This window comes from Pan troglodytes, chromosome 17 (assembly GCF_028858775.2).
Source record: "Pan troglodytes isolate AG18354 chromosome 17, NHGRI_mPanTro3-v2.0_pri, whole genome shotgun sequence".
Lineage (NCBI taxonomy): Eukaryota > Metazoa > Chordata > Mammalia > Primates > Hominidae > Pan > Pan troglodytes.
Genome location: NC_072415.2, coordinates 89,137,768 through 89,165,229, shown reverse-complemented (window position 1 = coordinate 89,165,229; position 27,462 = coordinate 89,137,768). Strand labels below are relative to the sequence as shown.

Genomic DNA, 27,462 nt, shown 5'->3' with positions numbered 1-27,462 from the left:
GAAATGTTTTTTAACATTCTCTAAATTCCATATAGAAGACAGCTAAAACTAACCAAAACCCACTATTAAAACATAAATAAGGGACAGAGATAGTACCATCCTTAATTGACACATAAGGAGAAAAGTAAGTATTCCAAACCAACAAAGTGAGGTCCAGAGTCCAGTCTGGATCACAGCCAGGCAGCTTAGGGGGAAAACAGGACTGGGGGCCCTAGCAACGGCAGACCATGGATAAAAATTATACCCGGAAAGAGTCTAAGGGCAATAGGTCTGTGATCACAGCACTGGTTACTGGGGGACCTACAGGAGGGTGCATAGAGCCAAGGCAGCAAGCTTGGTTAGTAAGGCCATCAATGTTGGGGGCAGAAGTCCACATGGGAAGAAGGATGCACCTCTTGAAAGGCTTGTTGGTGAGGGGAAGGAAAGGAGCAATAAGTGGAAATTAAGAGCTCTTCAGAAACAAAAAATAGGAATCAAACACATAAGCAGGCAATTATAGCACATTCTGCTAAAGTGCAATTTAGAGATAGGTCAGTATTGTGGAAGACTTTTCTTTTTTCAAGAGAATACAGGGAGTCTCAGGAACCCAGTCATGCAGTCCTCACTGCCTAGAAAACTCAAAAGAGAAACAGCACGTTTTAAGTACCCAGAGGCCAAAAGGCATGGGTGATATGAAGGTACGCGTATGCAGTGGCCGAGTGTACATGTCGTGTACGATGGAATCATATTTCTGATCACAACCTGGCATATTTTCATTCCTAGTAATTCTTCCTCCTTTCAGACCTCCAGTTGATGGGGCTGACACACACAGTTTCAAGACAAGGGCAGCTTAGCTCCAGGTATCTAAAACAGGCTCTTGAAGTCCAATGCAGAGTTCTTGTCAAAGTGAAGACTCTATCTGCATTGCCCACAATATGCAGAGTGCAAACTCCAGAAGAAACCCACCCTTTCTAGCCACAGCCCCAGCAAAGGGGGCTCTTGCAAAGCAGAACGTTTTTTTCTTTTTTCCTTTTTGTTTCTCCTAGCCCTATTAGGGCTACACTGTAGTCACCTCCTATGAGAGCAAGGGAAACAGGAAGATGGGCTCCTGGAGTCCAAACAGGATGTGGACGTCCCTGGTAGTTCTCTCTTTTCACACAACTTTTCCCTGAGAACTGTCCCAGTCAGGTGGACCTTCACAACAACACGAACAGCTAAAACTCTGAGAGGAAACCCTGACTTTCAGAAAGCATAAAGCTGAGAAAAAACAACCCTGGAAATTGGAGACATGGGATAAACCAGACAGTGGAGAAAGCTGGACGAGGGATGCCCTAATTCTGTATATGAATCAACAGAAGTCCCAGGCTCACCCCCGAGCTGCAAAAATGTGCCCAAACCCAAATAAGCACAGGACAGGCTCTGGGAACTACTCAGGTCCTACACAACAGGCCCTGACAAGCACTGGCGGGGAGCAGATGGCACAGCCAAGGCTTTGCAACTGAACTGACATTGCAACCACCACCCACTGGTGGTGAAACAGAACTGGGGGTCTAAACCTACCCAGGTCAATGCACTGTTAAAACAAAACATTCTTCAAAGGATTATGAGACCCAGAATCCCACAACACAATATTCAAAATGTTCAGGATACAAGCCAAACTTAACTCGACATACAAAGTAACAGGGAAATATGGCCAATAGTCAAGAGAAAGAACAACCAACAAATGCTAATTGCAGTATGAAAAACATATTGGAATTTTAAAACAGCCATCATATCCACGCTCCATGAGATAAAGTTGAACAGTCTTGAAGTGAATAGAAAAACAGAAGTTCTTTTTTTCTTTTTTTAAAAATACTCTACAAGCATCCTAGGGTAGACAGAAATTCTAAGCAGATGGGGGAGGGGGTGTGTGCACACGCACCCATGCATACACACTATTTCTCTATATTTATATATGAAAAGGTCTAACATGCATGTCATTATTAGAATACCAGAAAAGATTGAGGCAGAAAAATATGTGAAGAAAAAAATGGACAAAAGCTTCCCAAATTTGCTGAAAGTAATTTACTAATTAAAAAAGCAAACTTAAAACAGGATGAAGTCAAAGATACCTACATAAAGATACATCATAATCAAACTACTAGAAGCAAAGATGAAGGAAAAAATCTTGAAAGCAGCCAGAGAAACACAACTCATTACATATAGAGGAACATCGATTCAAATGCCTGTAGATTTCTCATGTAGAAAAACGGAGGCCAAAGCACAGTGGAACTTGATGTTTGAAGTGCTAAAAGAAAAGAACTGTGAAACCAGAAGTCTACATCCAGCAACAATGTCCTTCAGGAATGAAGGCAAAACAAAGATGTTCTCAGATGAAAGAAAACTAAGAGACTCTGTCAAGAGATCTGCCCTGAAAGAATGCTGAAGAAAGACTCATGATGGAGAAAATGACGCCAGAAGGAAACACGGAACTTCTAGCATGAAGGAAGAGCAACAGAAAGTTCTTTAAAATATGTATGACTATTAAAAATAAAACGTCTTAAACTGTCAGGTTAAATTTTCAACATAAACAGATGTGAATACATATAAGAAGCCTAACAGGGAAGAGTAGGTGACTCTATAGTTTACAGGAGGTGGTAAAATACTAACCTTAAGTGGACAGTGAAAAGTTAGCCATATATATCATAAGCCCTAGAGTGGGATTTCCCAGCAGAGACATATTAACATTTTGGGCCACAGAATTCTGTTGGGGTGAAGCTGTCCTATGCACATATTTATTTCACAGCGTCCCCAGCCTCTATGCACTAGATGCTAGTAGCAGGACCACACTCGCCCCTTGTTGTGGCAATCAAAAATGTTTCCAGACATTGCCAAACATCCCCTGAAGTGCAAAAATCACTATCTAAAGAAGTACTTTAAATACAATGGTATTTAATATGAAAAGATTAAAAGTAAAAAAAATGGAAAAATAAACAGTTAATCGCTGCATAATGACATACCAGTCAACAATGGATTGCATATAAAAAAGTGGTCCCATAATAAGGAAGCTGAAAAATTCCTAACACCTAGTGACATCACAGCCATAATAACGTTCATAGTATAATGCATTACTCACATCTTTGTGGTGATGCTGGTGTAAACCAAATCTATTGTGCTACCAGTCATTCATATAAAAGTCGAGCATATACACTTATGTACAGTACCTAATACCTGACAATCATAACTAATGACTATGCTATTGGTTTATGTATTTACTATACTGTACCATTATTATTTTAGATCAGACCTTTTCTATTTATTTTTTAAAAAGCTAACTGTAAAACAGCCTCAGACAGGTCCTTCAGGAGGTATCCCAGCAGAAGACACTGTTAACACAGGAGATGACAGCTCCGTGTGTTACTGCCTTCCCAGTGACATAATGCGGAGGTGGAAGATAGTGATATTGATGATCCTGACCCTGTATAGGCCTAGACTAATATGTGTGTTTTTGTTTCAGTTTTTAACCAAAAAAAAAAAAAAAAAGTTTAAGTAAAAATAAATTTTTTAAAAAAAGAAAAAAGCATATAGAATTAGAATATAAAAAAAGAAAATATTTTTGTGCAACAATATAGTATCTTCATGTTTTAAACTAAGTGTTATTACAAAAAAGTCCATAAGTTTTTAAAAATTAAAAAAATTACAAAGTAAAAAAGTTCCAGTAAGCTAAAGATTAATTTACACACTGTAAATTTGTGTCCTGTATGATTTTTTGTTTTATACTGTATTTTACTATGTTCAGTATGCTTAGATACACAGATACACAATTGTGTCACATCTGCCTGCTGTATTCAGTACAGTAACATGCTGCACAAGTTTGTAGCCTAGGAGCAATAGGCTATACCATATAGGCTAGATGTGCAGTAGTCACTATCATCTTGGTCTGTGTGAGTACACTCTAGGATGGCTGCACAACAATGAAATTGCCAAACACATTTCTGGAGTGCAAAACTCAGTATCTAGAGGAAGTATTTTAAGTATTAATGGTATTTAACATTTCTCAGAACATCACACCCCATCCTTCAACAACACATGACTGTATATAATGCAAACACTAGTCAAAAGAAAGCCAAGTAGCTATATTAATATAAAACAAAGACATCAAAAAAAGAACTGCCTAGCATAGAGGGACGTAACGCAATAATAAAAGGATCAAATCACCACTAAGATCTAAAAGTCCTAAATATGTATGCACCTACCACCAGAGCTTCAAAACACATACAGCAAAACCGATACAAGTGGAAAGAAAAATAGACAAATCCACAATACCAACTGAAGACTTCAAAACTCTCAGCCCACTGTCACCACTGTTACTCGACATAGTACTGGAAGTCCTAGCTAGAGCTATCGGACAAGAGAAACATATAGGGGGAATCCAAATTGGAAAGGAAATAATCAAATTATCTCTGTTTGCTGATGATACGAACTTATATTTGCAAAAACCTAAAGATTTCACAAGAAAACTATTAGAACTGATCAATTCAGTAGTTGCAGGATACAAAATCAACATACAAAAATAAGTAGCATTTCTATATGCCAACAGTAAACACTGTGAAAAAGAAATTTTAAAAGTAATCCCATTTACAATAGCCACACATAAAATTAAATACCTAGGAATTAACTTCACTGAAGAAGTGAAAGATCTCTATGATGAAAACTATAAAACACTGATGAAGGCAATTGAAGAGGACACCAAAAAATGAAAAAATATTCCATGTACATGGATTGGAAAAATCAATATTGTTAAAATGTCCATACTACCCAAAGCAATCTACAGATTCAATGCAATCCCTATCGAAATACCAATGACATTCTTCACAGAAATAGAAAAAACAATCTGAAAATTTATATGAAACTACAAAAGACCCAGAATAGTTACAGCTATCCTAAGCAAAAAGAACAAAACTGGAGGAATCACATTACCTAACTTCAAATTATACTGCAGAGCTATAGTAACCAAAACAGCAAGTTACTGGCATAAAAACAGACACATAGACCAATGGACCAGAATAGAGAACCCAGAAACAAATCCACACATCTATGGTGAACTTGTTTTTGACAAAGGTGCCAAGAACATATGCTGGGGAAAAGACAGTCTTTTCAATAAATGGTGCTGGGAAAACTGGATATCCATATGCAGAAGAATGAAAATAGACTCCTATCTCTCACTGTCTACAAAAATCAAATTAAAACACATTAAAGGCTTAAATCTAAGACCTCAAACTATGAAACCATTACAAGAAAATATTGGGGGAAATCTCCAGGACAATGGTCTGGACAAAGACTTCTTTGGCAATACCCCTCAAGCACAGGCAACTAAAGCAAACATGGACAAACGAGATAGCATCAAGTTAAAAAGTTTCTGCAGAACAAATGATACAATCAACAAAGTGAAGAGACAACCCACAGAATGGGGGAAAATATTTGCCTATTTGCCAACTACCCCTTTGACAAGGGATTAATAATCAGAATTTATAAGGAGCTCAAACAACTCTATATGGAAAATTCTAACAATCTAATCAAAAATGGGCAAAAGATCCGAATAGACATTTCTCAAAAGAAGACATACAAATCACAAACACGCATATGAAAAGGTGTTCGACATCGCTGATCATCAGAGAAATGCAAATCACAACTACAAACAGAGATCATCTCACCCAAGTTAAAATGGCTTATACCCAAAGGACAACCAGTAACAAATGCTGGCAAGGATGTAGACAAAAGGGAACCCTTGTACACTGTTGGTGGGAATGTAACTTAGTACAATCACTGTGGAGAACAGTTTGAAAGTTCCTAAAAAACTAAAAATTGAGCTACTATATGATCCAACAATCCCACTGCTTGGTATATACCAAAAATAAAGAAAATCGGTGTTATCAAAGAGATACCTGCATTCCTATGTTTGTTGCAGCACTGTTTACAACAGTTAAAATTTGGAAGCAATCTAAGTGTCCATCAACAGATGAATGGATAAAGGAAATGTGGTACATATACACAATGGAGTACCATTCAACAGTAAAAAAGAGTAAGATCCAGTCATTTACATCAACATCAATGGAACGAAAGGACATTATTTTAAGTAAAATAAGCCAAGTACAGAAAGATAAATATCACATGTTCTCACTCACATGTGGGAGCTTAAAAAAGAGTTGGACTCATGGAGACAGAGAGTAGAATGATGCTTATCAGAGGCTGGGAAGGGTAGTGGAGAGTGGGGGACAAAGAATGGATGGGTAATGGGTATAAAAATACAGTTAGATACAAAGAATAAGATCCAGTGTTCAGTAGCACAAAAAGGCAACTATAATTAAGAGTAACTTGTGTATTTCAAATAACTAAAAGAATAAAATTGCAAAGTTCCTAACACAAAGAAATGATAAATGCTGGAGGTGACGGATATCCCAATTACCCGATTCCATCATTACACATTGTATGCATGTATCAAAACATCATATGTATCGCATAAATGTGTATAAACATTATGTATCCATAATAACGAATAATTAACAATAATTTTTTTTCATAAGACTGGAAGTGAGGGAGAGGTCTTCCTTAGATCACCCAAGATGCTAGGCCCCAAGTAGTGACATCTGGAGGAAAAGCAACCAATCTCTGAAGGCCTAAAAAGACTGGCCAACTAGCACAGAGACCTTGAAGAGAGCCACAACACAAAGCCAGCTGGGCACGTGCACAGTGGGCCAAGGGGAGCAGGACACCAGAAGCAGCTGAAGAGATGGGCAGGAACAAGGGACACAGTGCAGGCCAAGCAACAGGAAGGGGTTTAATTTTAAGTGTAATGGAAGGCTATTGGAAGGTTTTAAACCTGGAATAATTTTTGTTTTCACAAAGGACTTTTTTTAATAATTTTTTATTTCCATAGGTTTTTGGGGAACAGGTGGTATTTAGTTACATAAGTTCTTTAGTGGTGATTTGTGAGACTGTGCTGCACCCATCTCCCGAGCAGTATACAATGAACCCAATTTGTAGTCTTTTATCCCTCACCCCCTTCCCAACCTTTCCCCCTGCATCCCCAAAGTCCACTGCATCATTCTTATGCCATCACAAAGGACTTTTAAAACATGCAAATTCAAACAAGAAGAGACCATGTCTTGCTTATCAAATGTAAAACAGAATTCTTAACATTCAATATGGCCAACGGTCTTGGATAAACAGGCACTCTTAATCGCTGGTAAGAGTGGAGAACAATTTGTGACGATGCACTGAAAGCTTTTTATTTCTGTAACGTAAATAAACTTTAACCATGGTTTCTCATTATCCCACGGAAATTTAAAATGTGTTCAAGATTTCTCTACAAAGATAACCATCACTGTGCTGTGATGTTGAAAAAGACCAAAGGAAACATGGCAAAAAGCATAGTATCCATGAATAAATAATTGGTGAAATATACCATGGAATAGAATATTGTCACTAAAAATAATCACAAAGAAGACCTTTGTTGAAAGTAAATGTGTTAGGAGAAATGGCAGTCACTTCTTTTCACCCCTCTTTTAAACACCCTACTCTACCAATCAAAATGTTACTTGCTTTAGTGTCTCCAGATAATCTTTTACACACAACTCCAACCACTATCGACAGCATCACAGAACAACCTCACAACATACAAGTTTCATTATAATTTAAGCAAAAAATTACATGATCTATGAAGTAACAGACTAAAACATTAATAATATTTTCCCTTAAAATGTCATTTTTTTCTTCTCTGTATGAGATCACTTCTTTTAAAATAGTCAACTAGAAAATGAGTATTTATACAAAATGTGAATAAATTCAAACCACCACATAAATATATTGTAATATAATACACTAAATGAGACTTTTGATCTTTTTCATTAAGTTATTCAACAGTTATGTCTTATTTTAGTAAAAGTCACAATCCTATCAAGTTTAATGCGGGAAACGCAGCACAACGAGTTCTGAAAGATAAGGAATATAAGCAACATCATGTTTTGTAACCTCAATTCCAGAAATGGAGCCTTTGAACTGGCAAGCAATTTATTCCATTTCCAAGGCAATTTTCCTATTGTATTGAAAATTTTACCTCAGTATTTAAAAACAATAAGATGATGAATAATGGATTTTTTTCAGAGACAGGAAAAGCGCAGAATCTTAAGTGTCTTTGTTGCCTAGTGTCATACACACTTAATTGGTTTGTCACTCAAGAAAAATCAACGTTTCCAGCAATTAACTATAATTCTGGAAACATATTTTTAAAATGAGTAAAAACAATTATGAACAAAGATGACAGAATGGATGATACCAAACCCAAGAGCACTGCCATGCTAAGAAACAAGGACAGCTATCTGAACTGCAGGCAAAGGTTTCAAAAAAAATTAGGAACTCTCAAGTACTGGAAGGCACATAAGTTACACGTAAGTTACTAAGTAAAAGTTACTAAGTAAATCATTACAATAACTAGCTTAAAACTTACATTTTATCTTAAATATCTAAGCCTTATTGTTTCCATTTTGATGAGAAACACTTCTTAGAAGCCAATTGATATTAAACGAAGAAATAGATTTAAAACATGTCTAATGCTCAAAGCTTCTTTAAAAATAAACACTCCCGCTTTGCCTGCATGTTAATAAAGTACAAAAACAAAGCAAAAAACTAAGTGCTATAAAGAAATGTGCATATTTCCTTCATCAAATACAACTACAAGTTTCAACTGTCATTGATAAGTCATTACTAAGCAGCAAGCTGCATAAACTAATGAGAAATTGGGACTCTCCCTCCAATAGCAGCAAAGGAGACAAATGGTGCTACGGTTGAAATGTTTTTGTCCCCTCCAAATTCATGTGTTGGAAGCTTAATCCTCAATGCAACAGTCTTAGAAGATAGTGCCTAATGGGAAGCATTTAGCTCACAATAGTTCCGCCCTCATGATGCATTAATGCCATCATAAAGAGGGCATACTGCAATGGGTTTGCTCTCTCCTGCTCTTCTGCCATGTGAGGAAACCACATTCATCCTCTCTTGCCCTCCCATCTTCTCCCATGTGAGGACACACCAAGAAGGCTTCACCAGATGTCAATACCTTGATCTTGGACTTCCCAGCCTCAAGAAGTGTGAGAAATAAATTTCTGTTCTTTATAAATTATCTAGTCTCAGATATCCTGTTACAGCAGCACAAAATGAACTAAGACAAAGGGCAAGATGTTAAAATAAATAAATAAGCCAGCAGATAAATGAATAAATAAAATTAAAGGGATGGCTGCCTGAAAAATATGCCTTAACTTTAGTAGCAAAACCCAGGAAAAGGAACATGGAAATAGTCCCTTGAGCTGAGATGTCATTACCCCATGGGAATCATATATACAATAACCTTGGAGCTAATGATTTCTAAAATGTTCTACAAGAAAACTGAACACCAATTTCTTGAAATAAGAAATAACACTGCTATACATAAATTGAGAAAAACTTCTGAATTGGAGTTAATGGTACAATATCCAATGTTATATAAATGCAAACCCAAAAATTTGAAGCTATATAGCCAATTAGCTCAGGATACATACTTCAGTTACCTAAAATTGTGATGTTCCCTACTATCAACTCTGTCTTCATGCTAATACTATTAGGTGTAAAAAAAAAAAAAAAAAAAAAAGTAAAACATTTCTATTCTGGCAAGTGTAAATAATTTTTTAAACTTGAGATTTTATCTTTTTTTTTTTTTTTTGAGATAGAGCCTTGCTCTGTCTCCCAGGCTGGAGTGCAGTGGTGCAATCTCAGCTCACTGCAACCTCTGCCTCCCAAGTTCAAGCGATTCTTCTGACTCAGCTTCCTGAGTAGCTGGGATTACAGGCACCCGCCACCACGTCCAGCTAATTTTTACATTTTTAGTACAGGGTTTCACCACCTTGGCCAGGCTGGTCTCAAACTCCTGACCTCAGGTGATCCGCCCACCTTGGACTCCCAAAGTGCTGGGATTACAGGCGTGAGCCACCGCACTCAGCCTACGGATGCCTTTTAAAGGAAATTCTTATAGACCCCCTAAGAAAATGTCTCTGATTCCAGCGAATCCTGGGACTGGACAATTAGATAAACACTGTCTTAAGAATTAGTACTATGCCTTAAAAAAAAAAAAGGCTTTTCAATTGTGAAACATCACAGCAAAATAAGTTTCATTTTTACAACTAGTAAAATATTAGACTATCATAATTATCAAAGTTTTATGATTCATAGAAAATTGTGTATAGACTCAGAATGAGAAATCTAGTATTAAAAAAAACTGTGTTGCTTCTACTAAGAAACACTAATATTTTCCCAATAATCAGACAGTAGACATCTGTTCTTAACATTAGTATCTTTCAATGCTAACACTTAACTATTATAAGATTGCAAATGCCTCTGGGCAGGGCCAATAGTCACACTGCTGGCAAAAGCAAAGAAAAACTAATAATGGACATGGATAAACAAAACAATAATGCTCAATGTCATTCATTCTTCATTCAACTGCAAAGATAAGTTGAATGACACCACTATCACTTAAAACACAAAAAAGGGAAATACCAATTTAACAAATATCTTATTTTCACCCAGATATTAACAATGCGAAGGAAAAATCAGTATCTCACATGACTTTGTAGAAAACAGACTGAACAAGTAACTGCGTTCCCAGTGAACTATGAGCTACTATGTGTGGCACACGTCATTTTGTTTACTTAACGACATATGAAAACAGTAACATCTTCATCCTCGATGATAATAAAGGCAATGTGCTATTGAATTTCTTAATCTTCCTTAACCATATGCTATGGTTTGGATGTGTGTCCCCTGCAAATTTCATGTTGAAATGTGATCCCCAATGTCAGAGGTGGGGCCTAGTGGGAGATACTGAATCATGGGGTAGGGGGTGGTCCTCTCATGAGTCCCCATGGTGATTGATAAGTGTGTTCTCACTCAGTTCACGTGAGATCTGGTTGTTTATAAAAGTCTGGGACCTCCCATTCTCTCTCTTGCTCCCTTTCGTCATGTGACATGCTGGCTCTCCAATACCTTCCACCATGATTGTGTACTTCCTGAGGCCTCACCAGAAGCAGATGCCAGCACCATGCTTCCTTAAAAGCTTACAGAAGCACGAGCCAATTAAACCTTTTTTTTTTTTTGTAAATTACCCAGCCTCAAGTATTATATTTCTTTATAGTAATGCAAGAATGGACTAACATCATACTCAAATCACATCTAATTCTTCCCTTGGAAATTTTTATAAAATATAAGCCCAGTCATGAAAATTTTTATACAAGTTTTAACAACTAACCAACGTTATCTTTTAAATACACTGTGTCCTAAAGTAGTATGATTATAATGAAATAAAAATAATTCCACTTCAAGGAAAACCTGAGAACTTTTAAAATACAATAACTACAATTCTTTATACATAAGAGCAAAATGTCATTTTCAAATGGTCAAGGAAGGAAGCTTTCAATGCTCACAAAGCGATGTAAAGCTCATATGAAAGCTGTTTTTCTAATAACTATTTAGTTTTCAACCGCCAATGTGGATATCTAGGCTGCATAATGTAAAATTCTGTTTCTGGTAAATTAAGACAATACGCTTACTTTTTTTTTTTTTTTTTTACTTTTACTCTATTATATAGCACACACTTCCCAAAGTTTAAATTGGGAAGTGAATTAAGTTTATAGCAAAATTGTCATGTTCTAATATTTCTATTTTGGGAAATGTGTGCCATTCTGAAATTAGTGACTTGTTATAAATAGTTAAAATGGTAAATTTTAAGTTACCTATATTTTACCACAGTGAAAAAACTCTATAGATATGGAGGTTGGGGGATAGGTGGAATGGAAAATGACGGGATAGGGTTGGTAGGAAAATGATAGGGGTACTCATACCCGGGGTACCCAACGGGGTACGAACTTTCTTTTGGACATGATGAACATGTTCAAACACTGACTTTGGTGAGTTACATTTATCTATGAATATTCCAAAAAAAAAAAAACTGAGCCAGGCGCAGTGGCTCACGCCTGTAATCCCAGCAATTTGGGAGGCCGAGGCGGGTGGATCATGAAGTCCGGAGATCAAGACCATCCTGGCCAACATGGTGAAACCCTGTCTCTACTAAAACAAAAAAAATTAGCCGGGCATGGTGGCACGTGCCTGTAGTCCCAGCTACTTGGGAGGCTAAGGTAGGGGAGTCGCTTGAAGCCGGGAGAGGCTGCAGTGAGCCGAGATGGCGCCACTGCACTCCAGCCTAGCAACAGAGAAAGACTCCCTCTCCAAAAAAAAAAAAAAGAAGAAGATGGTCAATAGGAACAGCTCTGGTCTGCAGCTCCCAATGAGATCAAGGCAAAAGGCGAGTTATTTCTGCATTTCTAACTGAGGTACCCAGCTCATCTCACTGGGACTGGTTAGACAGTGGGTGCAGCCCAAGGAGGGCAAGCTGAAGCAAAGTGGGGTGTCGCCTCACCCGGGAAGCACAAGGGGTCAGGCAAACTTCCCCACCCCTAGCCAAGGGAAGCACTGAGGGACTGTGCTGTGAGGAACAGAGCATTTTGGCCCAGATACTACGCACTTCCCATGGTCTTCGCAATCCGCAGACCAGGAGATTCCTTTCGATGCCTACACCACCAGGGCCCTGCATTTCAAGCACAAAGCTAGGTGGCCGTTTGGGCAGACACCGAGCTAGCTGCAGGAGTCTTTTTTCATACCCCAGTGGCGCCTGGAATGCCAACAAGACAGAACCGTTCACTCTTCTGGAAAGGGGGCTGAAGCCAGGGAGCCAAGTGATCTACCTCAGCGGATCCCACCCCCACGGAGCCCAGCAAGCTAAGATTCACTGGCTTGAAATGCTCGCTGCCAGCACAGCAGTCTGAAGTCAACCTGGGATGCCCAAGCTTGGTGGGGCAAGGGGCGTCTGCCATTACTGTGGCTTGAGTAGGTGGTTTTCCCCTCACAGTGTAAACAAAGCTGCTGGGAAGTTTGAACTAGGCAGAGCCCACCACACCTTGGCAAAGCCACTGTAGCCAGACTGCCTCTCTAGATTCCTCCTCTCTGGGAAGGGCATCTCTGAAAGAAAGGCAGCTGCCCCAGTCAGGGGCTTATAGATAAAACTCCCATCTTCCTGTGACAGAGCACCTGGGGGAAGGGTAGGTTGTGGGCACAGCCTCAGCAGACTTAAATGTTCCTGCCTGCCACCTCTGAAGAGAGCTGTGTATCTCCCAGCACAGCGCTTGAGCTCTGCTAAGGGACAGACTGCCTCCTCAAGTGGATCCCTGACTGCCATGTATCCTGACTGGAGACACTTCCTAGCAGGGGTCAACAGACACCTCATACAGGAGAGCTCCGGCTGGCATCTGGCAGGTGCCCCTCTGGGACGAAGCTTCCAGAGGAAGAAACAGGCAGCAATCTTTGCTGTTCTGCAACCTCTGCTGGTGAAACCCAGGTAAACAGGATCTGGAGTGGATCTCCAGCAAACTCCAGCAGAACTGCAACAGACGTGCCTGACTGTTAGAAGTAAAACTAACAAACAAAGGAACTGCATCAACATCAACAAAAAGGACATCCACATAAAAACTCCATCTGAAGGTCACCAGCATCAAAGACCAAAGGTAGATAAATCCACGAAGATAAGGAAAAACCAGCACAAAAAGGCTGATAATTCCTAAAACCAGAATGCCTCTTCTCCTCCAAAGGATCACAACTCCTCACCTGCAAGAGAACAAAACTGGACGGAGAAGGAGTTCGACGAATTGACAAAAGTAGACTTCAGAAGGTGGGTAATAACAAACTCCTCTGAGCTAAAGAAGCATGTTCTAACCCAATGCAAGGAAGCTAAGAACCTTGAAAAAAGGTTAGAGGAATTGTTAACTAGAATAACCAGTTTAGAGAAGAACATAAATTACCTGATGGAGCTGAAAAACACAGCACAAGAACTTCATGAAGCATACACAAGTATCAATAGCCAAATCAAGTGGAAGAAATTATATCAGAGATTGAAGATCAATTTAATGAAATAAAGCGTGAAGACAAGATTAGAGAAAAATGAATGAAAAGGAATGAACAAAGCCTCCAAGAAACATGGGACTATGTGAAAAGACCAAACCTATGTTTCATTGGTATACCTGAATGTGACGGAGAGAATGGAACCAAGTTGGAAAACACTCTGCAGGATATTATCCGGGAGAACTTCCCCAACCTAGCAAGACAGGCCAACATTCAAATTCAGGAAATACAGAGAACACTACAAAGATACTCCTTGAGAACAGCAACCCCAAGACACATAATCGTCAGATTCACTAAGGTTGAAATGAAGGAAAAAATGTTTAGGGCAGCCAGAGAGAAAGGTCGGGTTACCCACAAAGAGAAGCCCATCAGACTAACAGCAGATCTCTCTGCAGAAACCCTACAAGCCAGAAGAGAGTGAGGTCCAATATTCAACATTCTTAAAGAATTTTCAACCCAGAATTGTATACCCAGCCAAACTAAACTGAAGGAGATAGAGACACGAAAAACCCTTCGAAGAGAAGGGTTTGAAGGGTTTTTCGTGTCTCTATCTCCTTCAGTTTAGTTTGGCTGGATATAATGAATACCCAGGAGCTGGTTTTTTGAAAAGATTAGCTGAATAGATAGACCACTAGCCAGACTAATAAAGAAGTAAAGAGAGAAGAATGAAATAGACACAATAAAAAATGATAAAGGTGATATCACCACTGATCCCGCAGAAATACAAACTACCATCAGAGAATACTATAAACACCTCTATGCAAATAAACTAGAAAACCTAGAAGAAATTCCTGGACACATATACCCTCCCAAGACTAAACCAGGAAGAAGTTGAATCCCTGAATAGACCAATAACAAATTCTGAAACTGAGACGGTAATTAATAGCCTACCAACCAAAAAAAGCCCACGACCAGATGGATTCACAGCCAAATTCTACCAGAAGTACAAACAGGAGCTGGTATCATTCCTTCTGAAACTATTCCAAACAACAGAAAAAGAGGGACTCCTCCCTAACCCATTTTATGAGGCCAGCATCATCCTGATAACAAAACCTGGCAGAGACACAACAAAAAAAGAAAATTTCAGGCCAATATCCCTGATGAACATCAATGTGAAAATCCTCAATAAAATACTGGCAAACCGAATCCAGCAGCACATCAAAAAGCTTATCCACCATGATCAAGTCAGCTTCATCCCTGGGATGCAAGGCTAGTTCACCATATGCAAATCAATAAACGTAATCCATCACATAAACAGAACCAATGACAAAAACCACGATTATCTCAATAGATGCAGAAAAGGCCTTTGATAAAATTCAAAACCCCTTCATGCTGAAAACTCTCAATAAAGTAGGTATTGATGGAATGTATCTCAAAATAATAAGAGCTATTTATGACAAACCCACAGCCAATATCATACTGAGTGGGCAAAAGCTGGAAGCATTCCCTTTGAAAACCGGCACAAGACAAGGATGCCCTCTCTCACCACTCCTATTCAACATAGTATTGGAAGTCCTGGACAGGGCAATCAGGCAAAAGAAAGAAATAAAGGGTATTCAAATAGGGAAAGAGGAAGTCAAATTGTCTCTGTTTGTGGATGACATGATTGTATACTTACAAAACCCAAAATCTCCTTAAGCTGATAAGCAACTTAGCAAAGTCTCAGGATACAAAATCAATGTGCAAAAATCACAGGCATTCCTATACACCAACAGACAAAGAGCCAAATCATGAGTGAATTTCCATTCACAACTGCTACAAAGAGAATAAAATAACTAGGAATACAACTTATAAGGGATGTGAAGGACTTCTTCAAGGAGAACTACAAACCACTGCTCAAGGAAATAAGAGAGGACACAAACAAATGGAAAAACATTCCATGCTCATGGATAGGAAGAATCAATATTGTGAAAATGGCCATACTGCCCAAAGTAATTTACAGATTCAATGCTATGCCCATCAAGCTACCACTGACTTTCTTCAAAGAATTAGAAAAAAACTACTTTAAATTTCATATGGAACCAGAAAAGAGCCCACATAGCCAAGACAATCCTAAGCAAAAAGAACAAACCTGGAGGCATCATGCTATCTGACTTCAAACTATACTACAAGGCTACAGTAACAGTATAGTACTGGTACCAAAACAGAGTTATAGACCAATGTAACAGAAAAGAGGCCTCAGAAATAACGCCACACATCGAAAACCATCTGATCTTTAACAAACCTGACAAAAACAAGCAATGGGGAAAGGATTCCCTATTTAATAAATGGTGTTGGGAAAACTGGCTAGCCATATGCAGAAAACTGAAACTGGGCCCCTTCCTTACAACTTATACGAAAATTAACTCAAGGTGGCTTAAAGACGTAAACGTAAGACCTAAAACTATAAAAACCCTAGAAGAAAATCTAGGCAATACCATTCAGGACATAGGCATGGGCAAAGACTTCATGATTAAAACACCAAAAGCAATGGCAACAAAAGCCAAAATTGACAAATGGGATCTAATTAAACTAAAGAGCTTCTGCTCAGCAAAAGAAACTACCATCAGAGTGAACAGGCAACCTATAGAATGGGAGAAAATTTTTGCAATCTATCCATCTGACAAAGGGCTAATATGCAGAATCTATGAGGAACTTAAATTTACAAGAAAAAAACAAACCAATCCCATCAAAAAGCAGGCAAAGGATATGAACAGACACTTTTCAAATGAAGACATTTATGCGGCCGACAAACATATGAAGAAAAGCTCATCAGAGAAATGCAAATCAAAACCACAATGAGATACCATCTCACACCAGTTAGAATGGTAATCACTAAAAAGTCAGGAAACAACAGATGCTGGAGAGGACGTGGAGAAATAGGAACACTTTTATACTGTTGGTGGGAGTGTAAGTTAGTTCAACCATTGTGGAAGACAGTGTAGCAATTCCTCAAGGATCTAGAACCAGAAATACCCTCTGACCCAGCAATCCCATTACTGGGTATATACCCAAAGGATTATAAATCATTCTACTATAAAGACACATGCACATGTATGTTTACTGCAGCACTACTCACAATAGCAAAGACTTGGAACCAACCCAAATGCCCATCAATGACAGACTGGATAAAGAAAATGTGGCACAAATACACCATGGAATACTATGCAGCCATAAAAAAGGATGAGTTCATGTCCTTTGCGTGGACATGGACGAAGCTGGAAACCATCATTCTCAGCAAACTAACACAAGAACAGAAAACCAAACACTGCATGTTCTCACTCATAAATGGGAGTTGAACAATAAGAACACATGGACACAGGGAGGGGAACAACACACACCGGGGCCTGTCGGGGTGTGGGGGGCTAGGTGAAGGATAACATTAGGAGAAATACCTAATGTAGATGATGGGTTGATAGGTGCAGCAAACCACCACAGCATGTGTATACCTATGCAACAAACCTGCACATTCTGCACAAGTATCCCAGAACTTAAAGCATAAAAAAAAAAAACTGAACTATACACTTTAAGTGGGGTAACTTGTATGTATGTAAACTATATCAAAAAAGCTGTTAAAAATGAGTAAATGAAGCAATTTTAAAATAAAAAAGAGTAAATAAAAAGAAGAAAAAAGAAAAAATGTAAACTGCTCCTTCCTTCCAGTTCTAGACCAAGATGGAGTAGATATGCTACTCCCTGTTCTTCCCACTAAACAGATAAAAACCCTAGACATTATACATCAAAATGTGGAGAGAAGAGGGCAGACCAGTAAGGTCCTTGGACCCAGAGAAAAAGACAACAGTGAGTTTCCAGTATTTCCTTTTGGTCTCATGCCCATGTTGTGTACTAGAGAGTTAGCAACCAGAAAAGTAATAGACACAGACCAAAAAAGTCCCCAAGAAAAGTCTGGTCTCTCCAGCCAAAGGACTAGGAAAAGGGCAGCCTAGTGGAACGAAAAAATTTTGATAGTAATTGCTATATCCCATCCAAAGATGACAGAAAAAGCAAATAGCCTCACCTACATTGAACAGCAAAGAGTGCGTGAAGCCTGGACTCCCACACTCCCCAGCCGTAGGAAGACACTCTCCCCATTGCCCAGGTGGTGTCAGGGCAGACCAAGTCAGGAGTGGGGACATCCATCCAAGCCTGGCAGTCATTGTAGGGTACATGCACAAGGGTGCCGGATGCTCGTTCCTGTTAAAGTTTCAAAAAATTTAGTTTAAAGATTGAACCGGCTTTTATTAGCAAATCAGGCAGTATTTCATCTATGAAATAGAAAGACACTCAGATATGCTGAGCAGCAGAGGTAAACTTTACAGCCAGAGAGGGCTGCAGAAAGCAGATACGAGGAACAAAATACAGATTGGGCATTTCAAAGTTACTTTCCTTACAGGGTAAAGTAGAGAGGACTCTCTTATGCTGGCTCAGTTTGGCCCCCTTATGATTGGTTGCTGTGAACCTCTTGTTTTTGAGGAAACTGGCCTGTTTTTAATTTAGTTTGATGTGGCACCTAGCACAAGTGACTCCATTCTGGTTTGTTCTGGTCTGCTTTGCCTGGTGCAGGAGCTTAGTCTGAAATAATGGCCTCTGGTACATTGTATTTAACATCACCAAATAGCAGTAATAAAGCATTCCTGCCCATCTCTATAACGTCAGAGGAGGCCTAGTGAAAAGTGGAAAATCTAACCACCTTCTAAAAGGTAACACCACCCATGCAATGTCAGTGGAGGCCACAGGCATGCAGTAACCAGGCACTCCTCCCCTTCCGAGCCAAGGTGTTGTTAGCAGAGACCACTGGGGAGCCAGCAGTCACATGGTACCTTCCCTTCCCAGATGTCAAAGGGGGCTGTGAAGGGAATCTGGCTCTTCAGCCCCTTCTGGCAGTAACCCCCACATTCCACTCCCACCACCACCAGGCCCGATAAGCAGAAGATTTAAATAAGGTCCCAAATCTCATAACATAATACCCAAAATGTCTAGGCTATACTGGAAAATCACTCATTATCCCCAAAACCAGAAAAATTTCAACTCAAATGAGAAAAGAGAATCAATAGATGTCAACATCAAAACAACACAGATACTGAAATTATCTAATGAGGATTTTTAAACACACATCATAAAAATGTCTCAATGGACAATTATGAACAGACTTGAAACAAATGAAAAAAATATAAAGTCTCAGAAGAGACACTGCTAGTATGAGGAAGAATCAACTGGAAATTTTGAAACTAAAAATCTTAATGGATGGGCTCAACAGTAAAACTAAAAAAAGAGGAAAAAAAAATCAGTGAACTTTAAGACAAAACAACAGAAACTGCCCAATATGAACAGGAAATGGACTTAGAAAAAATGAGCAGAAACTCAGGACCCTATGGTACAAGAAAAGATTTCACAAGGTGTCACCAGGGTAAAAGAAGAGACGGAGAGTAGAGCTCAAAAAGCACTCAAAGAATGGCTGCAAACTTCTCAGATTTGACAAAAGATACAAACTTATAGAATTAGGATACTAAGCAAACCCTAAACAGGGTAATCCTGAAGAAATCCATACCAAGACCCAGAACAGTCAAACGACTAAAAACTAAAGACTTAAAAAAATGCTTGAAAGTAGTAAAAGTGACACCTATCTCAAAAGGAAAAACAACTCAAATGATATCAGACTTCTCATCAGAAAGCACGGAGACCAGAAAGAAGTGGCATAACATTTTTCAAGTTCTGAAAGAAAAGAACTGTCAACTCCGAATTCCGTATCTGGTGAAATTATCCTTCAGGAATGAAGGAGAAATACAGGCATCTTCAGATGAAGGAAAACAAAGAGAATTTGTTTCCAGTAGACTTACCCTAAAAGAATAGAGAATTACTGAAACAGAACAAAAATAAGAAATTGTGGACTATCAGGAAATAAGAAAACAGAAAGGGCAGAAAGGGTAGGTGAATATAATAGGCTTTCCTTTGCCTCTTGAATATTCTAGATTGAGAGAAAGCAAAAATTGTAACACTGATATAGGGTTCTAATTGTATATAAGGGAAATATTTATATACTTTTACATATGTAAAATCTACATACACTTTTACATGAGTATTATATTACCAATGGGAGAATAAAGGGATTTAAAGAGGTAAAGATCTTACACTTTACCCAACAACCGTTAAAATACCAACAACAGTACACTGCAATGAGTTATGTATATGTAATGTAATTCCTAGAGATAGCACTAAGTAATATCTACACAAAGAAATACACTGAAGAACGCTATAGATAAATCAAACTGGAATTCTAAAAAATGTTGAAGCATAATCCGTAAGGCAGGAAAAAGAAAACCGAGAAACAAAAACAGAAAGCAAAAAATAAAATGGCATATCAAACATTACGCTGAACATAAACCTTCTAAATATATCAATCAAAAGACAGACAATGGCGGTGGGTAAAAAAAAAGAACCAACCGTATGACAACTACCAGAAAATCACTTCAAATATAAGTGACTTGAGAGAGAAAGGATGGAAAATTATATACCATGCAAACATTAATTGAAGGAAAGCAGAGGTAGCTATATTAGTGTCAGATGAAGATTTCAGAGCAGAAAAATTACCAGAGACACATGGGTGAACTACATAATGATAAAAGTGTCAATGCATCAAGAACACACAGGAATCTCAAATGTGTATGCACCAAACAACAGACCTGCAAAATATGTGAAACAACAATTGATAAAACTCTAAAAAGAGGCAGGGTGCACTGGCTCATGCTTGTAATCCCAGCACTTTGGAAGGCCGACAGAAGGCGATCACTGAGCCCAGGAGTTCAAGTCCAGTGCAACCCCATCTCTACAAAAAAAAAATTAAAAAATTAGTTGGGCATGTTGGCGTGTGCCTACTATCCCAGCTACTCTGGAGGCTAAAGCAGGAGGATGGCTTGAGCCCAGAAGGTCGAGGCTGTAGTGAGCGCCTGTAGTCCCAGCTACTTGAGAGGCTGAGGCAGGAGAATGGCGTGAACCTGGGAGGCAGAGCTTGCAGTGAGCCAAGACTGCACCAATGCACTCCAGCCTGGGGGACAGAGCGAGACTCCGCCTCAAAAAAAAAAAAAAAAAAAAACTCTAAAAAGAATAAACAAAGTCACAAGGGAAGATGAACTCAACAGCACCATTAACTAAAAGGTAATAATCAACATTTAATAGCAAAATAAATGTTATTTTCAAAAGCCAGAGAATAGTTACCAACATACAGGCTGTGTCACAATATCTTACTGCAAGCCTTGTAAAAGCACCACTTAACTTTATAAACTACATGTATGTTACCACGATAAAATAAAACCCAACTTCAGAAAATAATGTAGAAGCACAACTTCTGGTCCAGACAAAATGCCACAGACCCATTTCTCTGCTCCTCCCCAGTTAAGTCCAACTATAAACCCTAGTAATTAAGCAAGAGCCAATCAAAGGAGAGTTCTGGAAGAAGGTAAGAAGGCAGCAGTGACTTCCTGAGACTCCCCTCTCCCACCAAGGGATACTGGGGCCTGAGACTCCCCTCTCCCATCAGGGGATACCGGGGCATCTGGACAGTAGCAGTAAGGGGAACTTGCCACTACAAGCTGCTGGCCCAGTAAGGCTCTGTGCCCCTCATGCCCGAGACTGGTCTCTCTCATTAGGGAGAGCCAGGCAGCACCGACAGGTGCAACCCCACCACATAAGGGGCCCAGTCCAGAAAACCTTTTTATCCATAACCTAAGACCTTGCTCCAAGACATCAGAGCATCGAGGTGGCACCAGCAAGAGGGATTCTGCCACAGGAACCCTTTTACCATGGTGGTGCTAAGACTCCTCTTCTCCAACCCAGACACACCAGGGCAGCCACTGGGTCCATATGGATGGGATACAGCCACAGCCAGGGCCCAGCCAAAGAAGCCTCTTCATCCCTATGGGTCTGACACTTCCATCTTTTAGTAAGAGACGCCAGGCCTAGGAAAATCCACCTTTCCCTCTCACGCAGCACCAAGAGAGACCAGGAAGAGCCCCAGTGATACCACATAAACCAAGCAGACCAAAGATCACAGCACAAAGGCTCTGAGAATTAAAATGTCATTTAGAACCACAGCCCACAAATGTAGCCCAGGACCTATGTGCTGAATCTAAACAGGGTGGCTGCACGCTAAAATAAAAGATATAAATAGAACCCAAATTCTCCTAATATACAAAATACCCAAGAGACAATCGAAAACCATCTGTCAAACCAAGAGCCAGAACATTCGCAATCTGAATTAGAAAAGGCAATCACATGACACCGACACTGAGCTAACTCAGATACTGGCATTAATTTTATGACAAGCATTTTAAAGCAGCAGACATAAAAATGCTTCCACAATCAAATATTATCTTGAAACAAACAGAAATTATAAAACTGAGAAATACAATAACAGAAATAAAACCTCACTGGATGAGATTGAGAATAGAGTGGAGATAACAGAGTAAAGAATTAGGGAATTGCCCTCTCCCTTCTCCCCTCTCCCTCTCCGTCGTCTCCGTCTCCCGCTTTCCACGGTCTCCCCCCTCCCTCGTCTCCATCTCCCGCTTTCCACGGTCTCCCTCTGTTGCCGAGGCCGGACTGTATAGCCGCAATCTTGGCTCACTGCAACCTTCCTGCCTTATTCTCCTGCCTCAGCCTGCCGAGTGCCTGGGATTGCAGGCGCGCGCCACCACGCCTGACTGGTTTTTGTATTTTTTGGTGGAGACAGGGTTTCTCCGTGTTGGCTGGGCTGGTCTCCAGCTCCTGACTTCGAGTGGTCTGCCCGCCTCGGCCTCCCGGGGTGCCGGGATTGCAGACGGAGTCTCGCTCGCTCAGTGCTCAATGTTGCCCAGGCTGGAGTGCAGTGGGGTGATCTCGGCTCGCTACAACCTCCACTTCCCAGCCGCCTGCCTTGGCCTCCCAAAGTGCTGAGATTGCAGCCTCTGCCCAGCTGCCACCCCGTCTAGGAAGTGAGGAGTGTCTCTGCCTGGCCACCCATCGTCTGGGATGTGAGGAGCCCATCTGCCCGGCTGCCCAGTCTGGGAAGTGAGAAGCGCTTCTTCCTGGCCGCCACCCCGTCTAGGAAGTGAGGAGCGTCTCTGCCTGGCGGCCCATCATCTGGGATGCGAGGAGCTCCTCTGCCCGGCCGCCCAGTCTGGGAAGTGAGGAGTGCCTCTTCCTGGCCGTCATCCCGTCTAGGAAGTGAGGAGCATCTCTGCCCGGCCGCCCATCGTCTGGGATGTGGGGAGTGCCTCTGCCCGGCTGCCCCGTCTGGGAGGTGATGAGCGCCTCTGCCCGGCCACCCCGTCTGGGAGGTAAGGAGCGTCTCTACCCGGCCGCCACCCTGTCTGGGAACTGAGGAGCGCCTCTGCCCGGCCGCCCCATCTGAGAGGTGAGGAGCCCCTCCGCCCAGCAGCCGCCCCGTCTGGGAGGTGAGAAGCGTCTCCGCCCAGCCGCCCCACCTGGGAGGTGGGGGGCGCCCCCACCCGGCAGCCGCCCCGTCTGGGAGGTGAGGGGCGCCCCCGCCCGGCAGCCACCCGGTCTTGGAGGTGGGGGGGCGCCCCCGCCCGGCAGCCGCCCGGTCTGGGAGGTGGGGGGCGCCCCCGCCCGGCAGCCGCCCGGTCTGGGAGGGGTACCCAACAGCTCATTGAGAACGGGCCATGATGACGATGGCGGTTTTGTCAAATAGAAAAGGGGGAAATGTGGGGAAAAAGGAAGAGAGATCAGATTGTTACTACGTCTGTGTAGAAAGAAGTAGACATAGGACACTCCATTTTGTTCTGTACTAAGAAAAATTCTTCTGCCTTGGGATGCCCTTAATCTATAACCTTACCCCCAACCCCGTGCTCTCTGAAACATGTGCTGTGTCAACTCAAGGTTAAATGGATTAAGGGCAGTGCAAGATGTGCTTTGTTAAACAGATGCTTGAAGGCAGCATGCTCATTAAGAGTCATCACTACTCCCTAATCTCAAGTACCCAGGGACACAAACACTGCGGAAGGCCGCAGGGTCCTCTGCCTAGGAAAACCAGAGACCTTTGTTCACATGTTTATCTGCTGACCTTTTCTCCACTATTGTCCTATGACCCTGCCAAATCCCCCTCTCCGAGAAACACCCAAGAATGATCAATAAATACTAAAAAAATTAAAAAAAAAAAAGAATTAGGGAACTTGAGAAGAGATTAATAGAATTTACACAATCTGAACAACACAGAGAAAAGAAACAGGGAAAAAGCCTAAGGGAATTATGAAACACCAACATAAGATCCAACTTTCTTAACACTGGAAATCCAAATGGAGAGAATAGAGTGGGAGCAACTCTCCATTATTTCAACAACAACAAAGAGTAGTTGAAGAAATAATGGCTAAAAACTCCCTAAATTTAGTCGAAGACCAAAAAAAAAAAAAAAAAAAAAAACACCAAACATGAAATCCAAAGAAATCCAGGATAAGACACATCATAATTAAACTTCTGAAAACTAAAGACAAAGTAAAAACTTGAAAGCAGCCAGAGAGAAATGACACATTATCTACAGGGGAACATCAATCTGAGTGACAGCAGCATCCTAATCAGAAACCATGGACACAAAAAGGAAGCAGCACAAGATTTTTCAAGTGCTAAGAAAAGAATGGCAGGCTAGCAGCCATGGCTCACGCCTTAATCCTAACACTCTGGGAGGATGACACAGGAGGATCACTTGAGACCAGTTGGGCAATATAGCAAGATGCTGTCTCTTCAAAAAAAAAATTTTTTAATTAGCCAGGCATGGTGATATGTGCCTATAGTCCCGCTACATGGGTGGATTGCCTGGGCCCAACAGATCAAGGCTGTAATGAGCTACGATCGCATCACTAACTCCAGCCTGGAGAACAGAGTGAGACCCTGTCTCAAAAAAAAAAAAAAAAAAAAAAGGAAGAACAATAGAATAAGGGGAAATATGGGTACGTGGTATATGCAATACACTATCCTTATCATCATGAGTCTTATAAACCATATTTGATGACTGACACAAAAACTGTAACGCCATCTGATACCCAGGACATGATACTTAAAGTGAGGACCTAAGTGAAAGAAGGGTTTCCACACTTGACTGGAAGTGGTGAAATACAGCAATACACCATGGTGATAAGTCACATTTGTATATTGTAATACCCAGAGCAAGCACTGTGAAAACTATACCAACACCTAATCTCAAACACACTATACAGATACCAAAAAAGTGTCCAAGTAACCCAAAAAGTGGCAAAAAAAAAAAAAAAGAAGAAACAGGAATCAGAATGAGAATCAGAAGAAACAGAACACAGATAATAAATGGCACACTTATATTCTAACATATCAGTAATTATCGTAAATGTAAATGGTGTAAATATGCCAATCAAAAGAGAACGGCATAGTTAATAAAAAATATAAGATCCAACAAGAAACTCACTTCAAATTCAACATAGGTAAGTTGAAAGCTAATACCATGCAAACATTAATCCAAAAAAAAGCATAAATGGCGACATCAATATCTAATAAAGATTTTAGAGCAAAGAAAATTACCAGAGACAGAGGAACATTAACAATGAAAGGAACAATCCACCGAGAAGACAAAAAATCTTGAATGTGCGTGCACCCCATGACAGTGCTTCAAAGTACATGAGGCAAAAATGGATTCAATCTGTGATGGAAACCTATTTTGAAACAGGTGGCACATTTCCAAATAACGAACTCCTAAAATTAAACAGATTTACTAACACAATTACTGTTATAGATAACACCAGAACCCACTTCCAACCAAGCACTGAAAAAAGGGCACCTTACACATGTTCTACTGTAATCTCCAATAATCCCGTTAAGAAAAAATATTATCCAGCATTCTACAGATGAGGAAACCATGGCTTGAGTTCAAGTAAGTTACCCGAGAGTAAACCGCTAGTGGGTAAATAAACACTCAAATCAGCGTTATAACATTCCAGTATGTACTTTGAGCTATATGTTAGTCTCTCAAATGGCCGAAAACAAAAATTATTCAAAAACTCAAATTCTGAAGCAACTACATATTGAGTGAAATTATGTTTTCGACAATTCCTCTGGAATAAAACTTCAAAAACTATAAGAAGCAACACTTACTTTTTAAAATTTTCTTTTCTTTGAATGAGAAATAAGTTAAATATGAGCTAAATCCAATCTCGAGTATGAAAGGTCTGTACACTAATTCTACTGCTAACCTGTGACCCCACTAAACAAGTTAACCGTTCTCAATACCCCATTTCCCTTTCGTAAAAGCAAAATTACTTGTCGACAAAAAGCACTTTGTATATATATGTTTAAATAAAAAGTGTGCCTAGCAAAGATATCGAAATGTCGAAGAGAAGTCATTTCAATAAGGAGTGTGTTTTTAACAAAGCAATTAAAAGTTGCATCCGTCACCTTCACAATTCACAGGGCTACAAGAACAAGTTTCGGAGACTTTGAAGTATCCGAGAAGTTAGCACTTTTGATCCCCGTTTACTTTAGGAGAGCAGCCACCCCTCAACACTGGAGCGCGGTTCTCTGCTCCCGTTCTGGCTCCTACGCTCGGCCCAGGCGTCCCGGGGATGCAGCCGCTCGCCCCGGCAGCTGCCCGCGGCCCTCACCACCGGCGGACGCCACAGCTGCGGCGCGCCCAGAACGCCAAGGACTCCCGGCTCCCAGCGCACAGATGGGGCGCGCCGGTAGCGACCCCAGACCCGCCCGGCTCCGGGTTCCTGAGGTGGGCTGGGGGCCCCGGGGAGCGTCGGCGGGGAACGGGCGCCAGTGCCGCCTCGGTTACCTGCTGTGCCGGTCGGCTCCCGGCCTGGGCCCCGCGGCGCTGTAGTAGGCCGCGCGTTTGCGGTTGGCTGCGGCCGCCGCTGCGCTACGCACCGGGTAAAGCGGGATCTGGTCCGCCATGTTCCGACCGCCCCTTTCCCGCCCCTCCCACTTTCCCCTCAATTCGCCACCTTTTCCCCGCCCTCTCCCCTCAGCGCCAACCCCGGCTGAGGCGCCGCCTGCGGGCCTTCCCCGCCTCCGCCAAGCGGCGAGGTCCGATGACGTAACGAGCGGCGGCGCGGAAGGCGTGGCGTCCCTAGGCCCCGCCCTCCTTTGGGCGTCGGCGCACGATGACGTGCCCAGAGTGGCAAAAGCGCGGCGCGGGAGGCAGTGGAGTCCGGGCAATGACGTCACGAGTGGCTAAAGCTGGGACGGGGGTCGTCGCGTTCCGAGGCCCCGCCCCCGACTCGTGACGGGACCGATGACGTCACCGATCGGCGGGGCGGGGCGCGCGTGCGCCACGGGCTGGCCTTCCGGTAGCGCGCGAGGCCCTGCACGTGGGTCGTGGTTCGACCCGGCGCGCTCTGGTCCGCGGGTGGAAGGGCCTCGCAGCCGTCTCCTGGAAGCTCTGCCGGGGAAACGCGTGGGCGCGCGCGGCCTCCTTAGCGGTCCAGAGCCTGCGCTGCCAGTAGTACGCGCGCCCCATGGCTGTGTGAGGCCCCA

General features: G+C 41.4%; 1 protein-coding gene across 23 annotated transcripts in view; it reads right to left on the bottom strand.

Annotated features, from left to right (window-relative positions):
* ATP9B (ATPase phospholipid transporting 9B (putative)) overlaps positions 1–27,040 on the bottom strand; it is a 318,298-nt gene extending 291,258 nt beyond the window's left edge. For 12 of the 23 annotated variants that reach the window (XR_010152079.1, XR_010152080.1, XR_010152081.1 and 9 more), the window contains exons 1-2: positions 26,762–26,916; positions 17,990–18,165 (exon numbers count right to left, since the gene is read on the bottom strand). Coding sequence is in view for 18 of the 23 variants with exons in the window: in XM_063796102.1 (XP_063652172.1) it covers positions 17,990–18,111 (122 nt within the window). In the remaining 5 variants the exon portion in view is untranslated. Of the gene's footprint in view, positions 1–17,989; positions 18,166–26,761 lie in introns of all 23 variants that reach the window. The other 11 variants (XR_010152083.1, XM_063796103.1, XM_016933940.4 and 8 more) reach the window with 5 other exon arrangements.
* Positions 27,041–27,462: the final 422 nt, after the last annotated feature.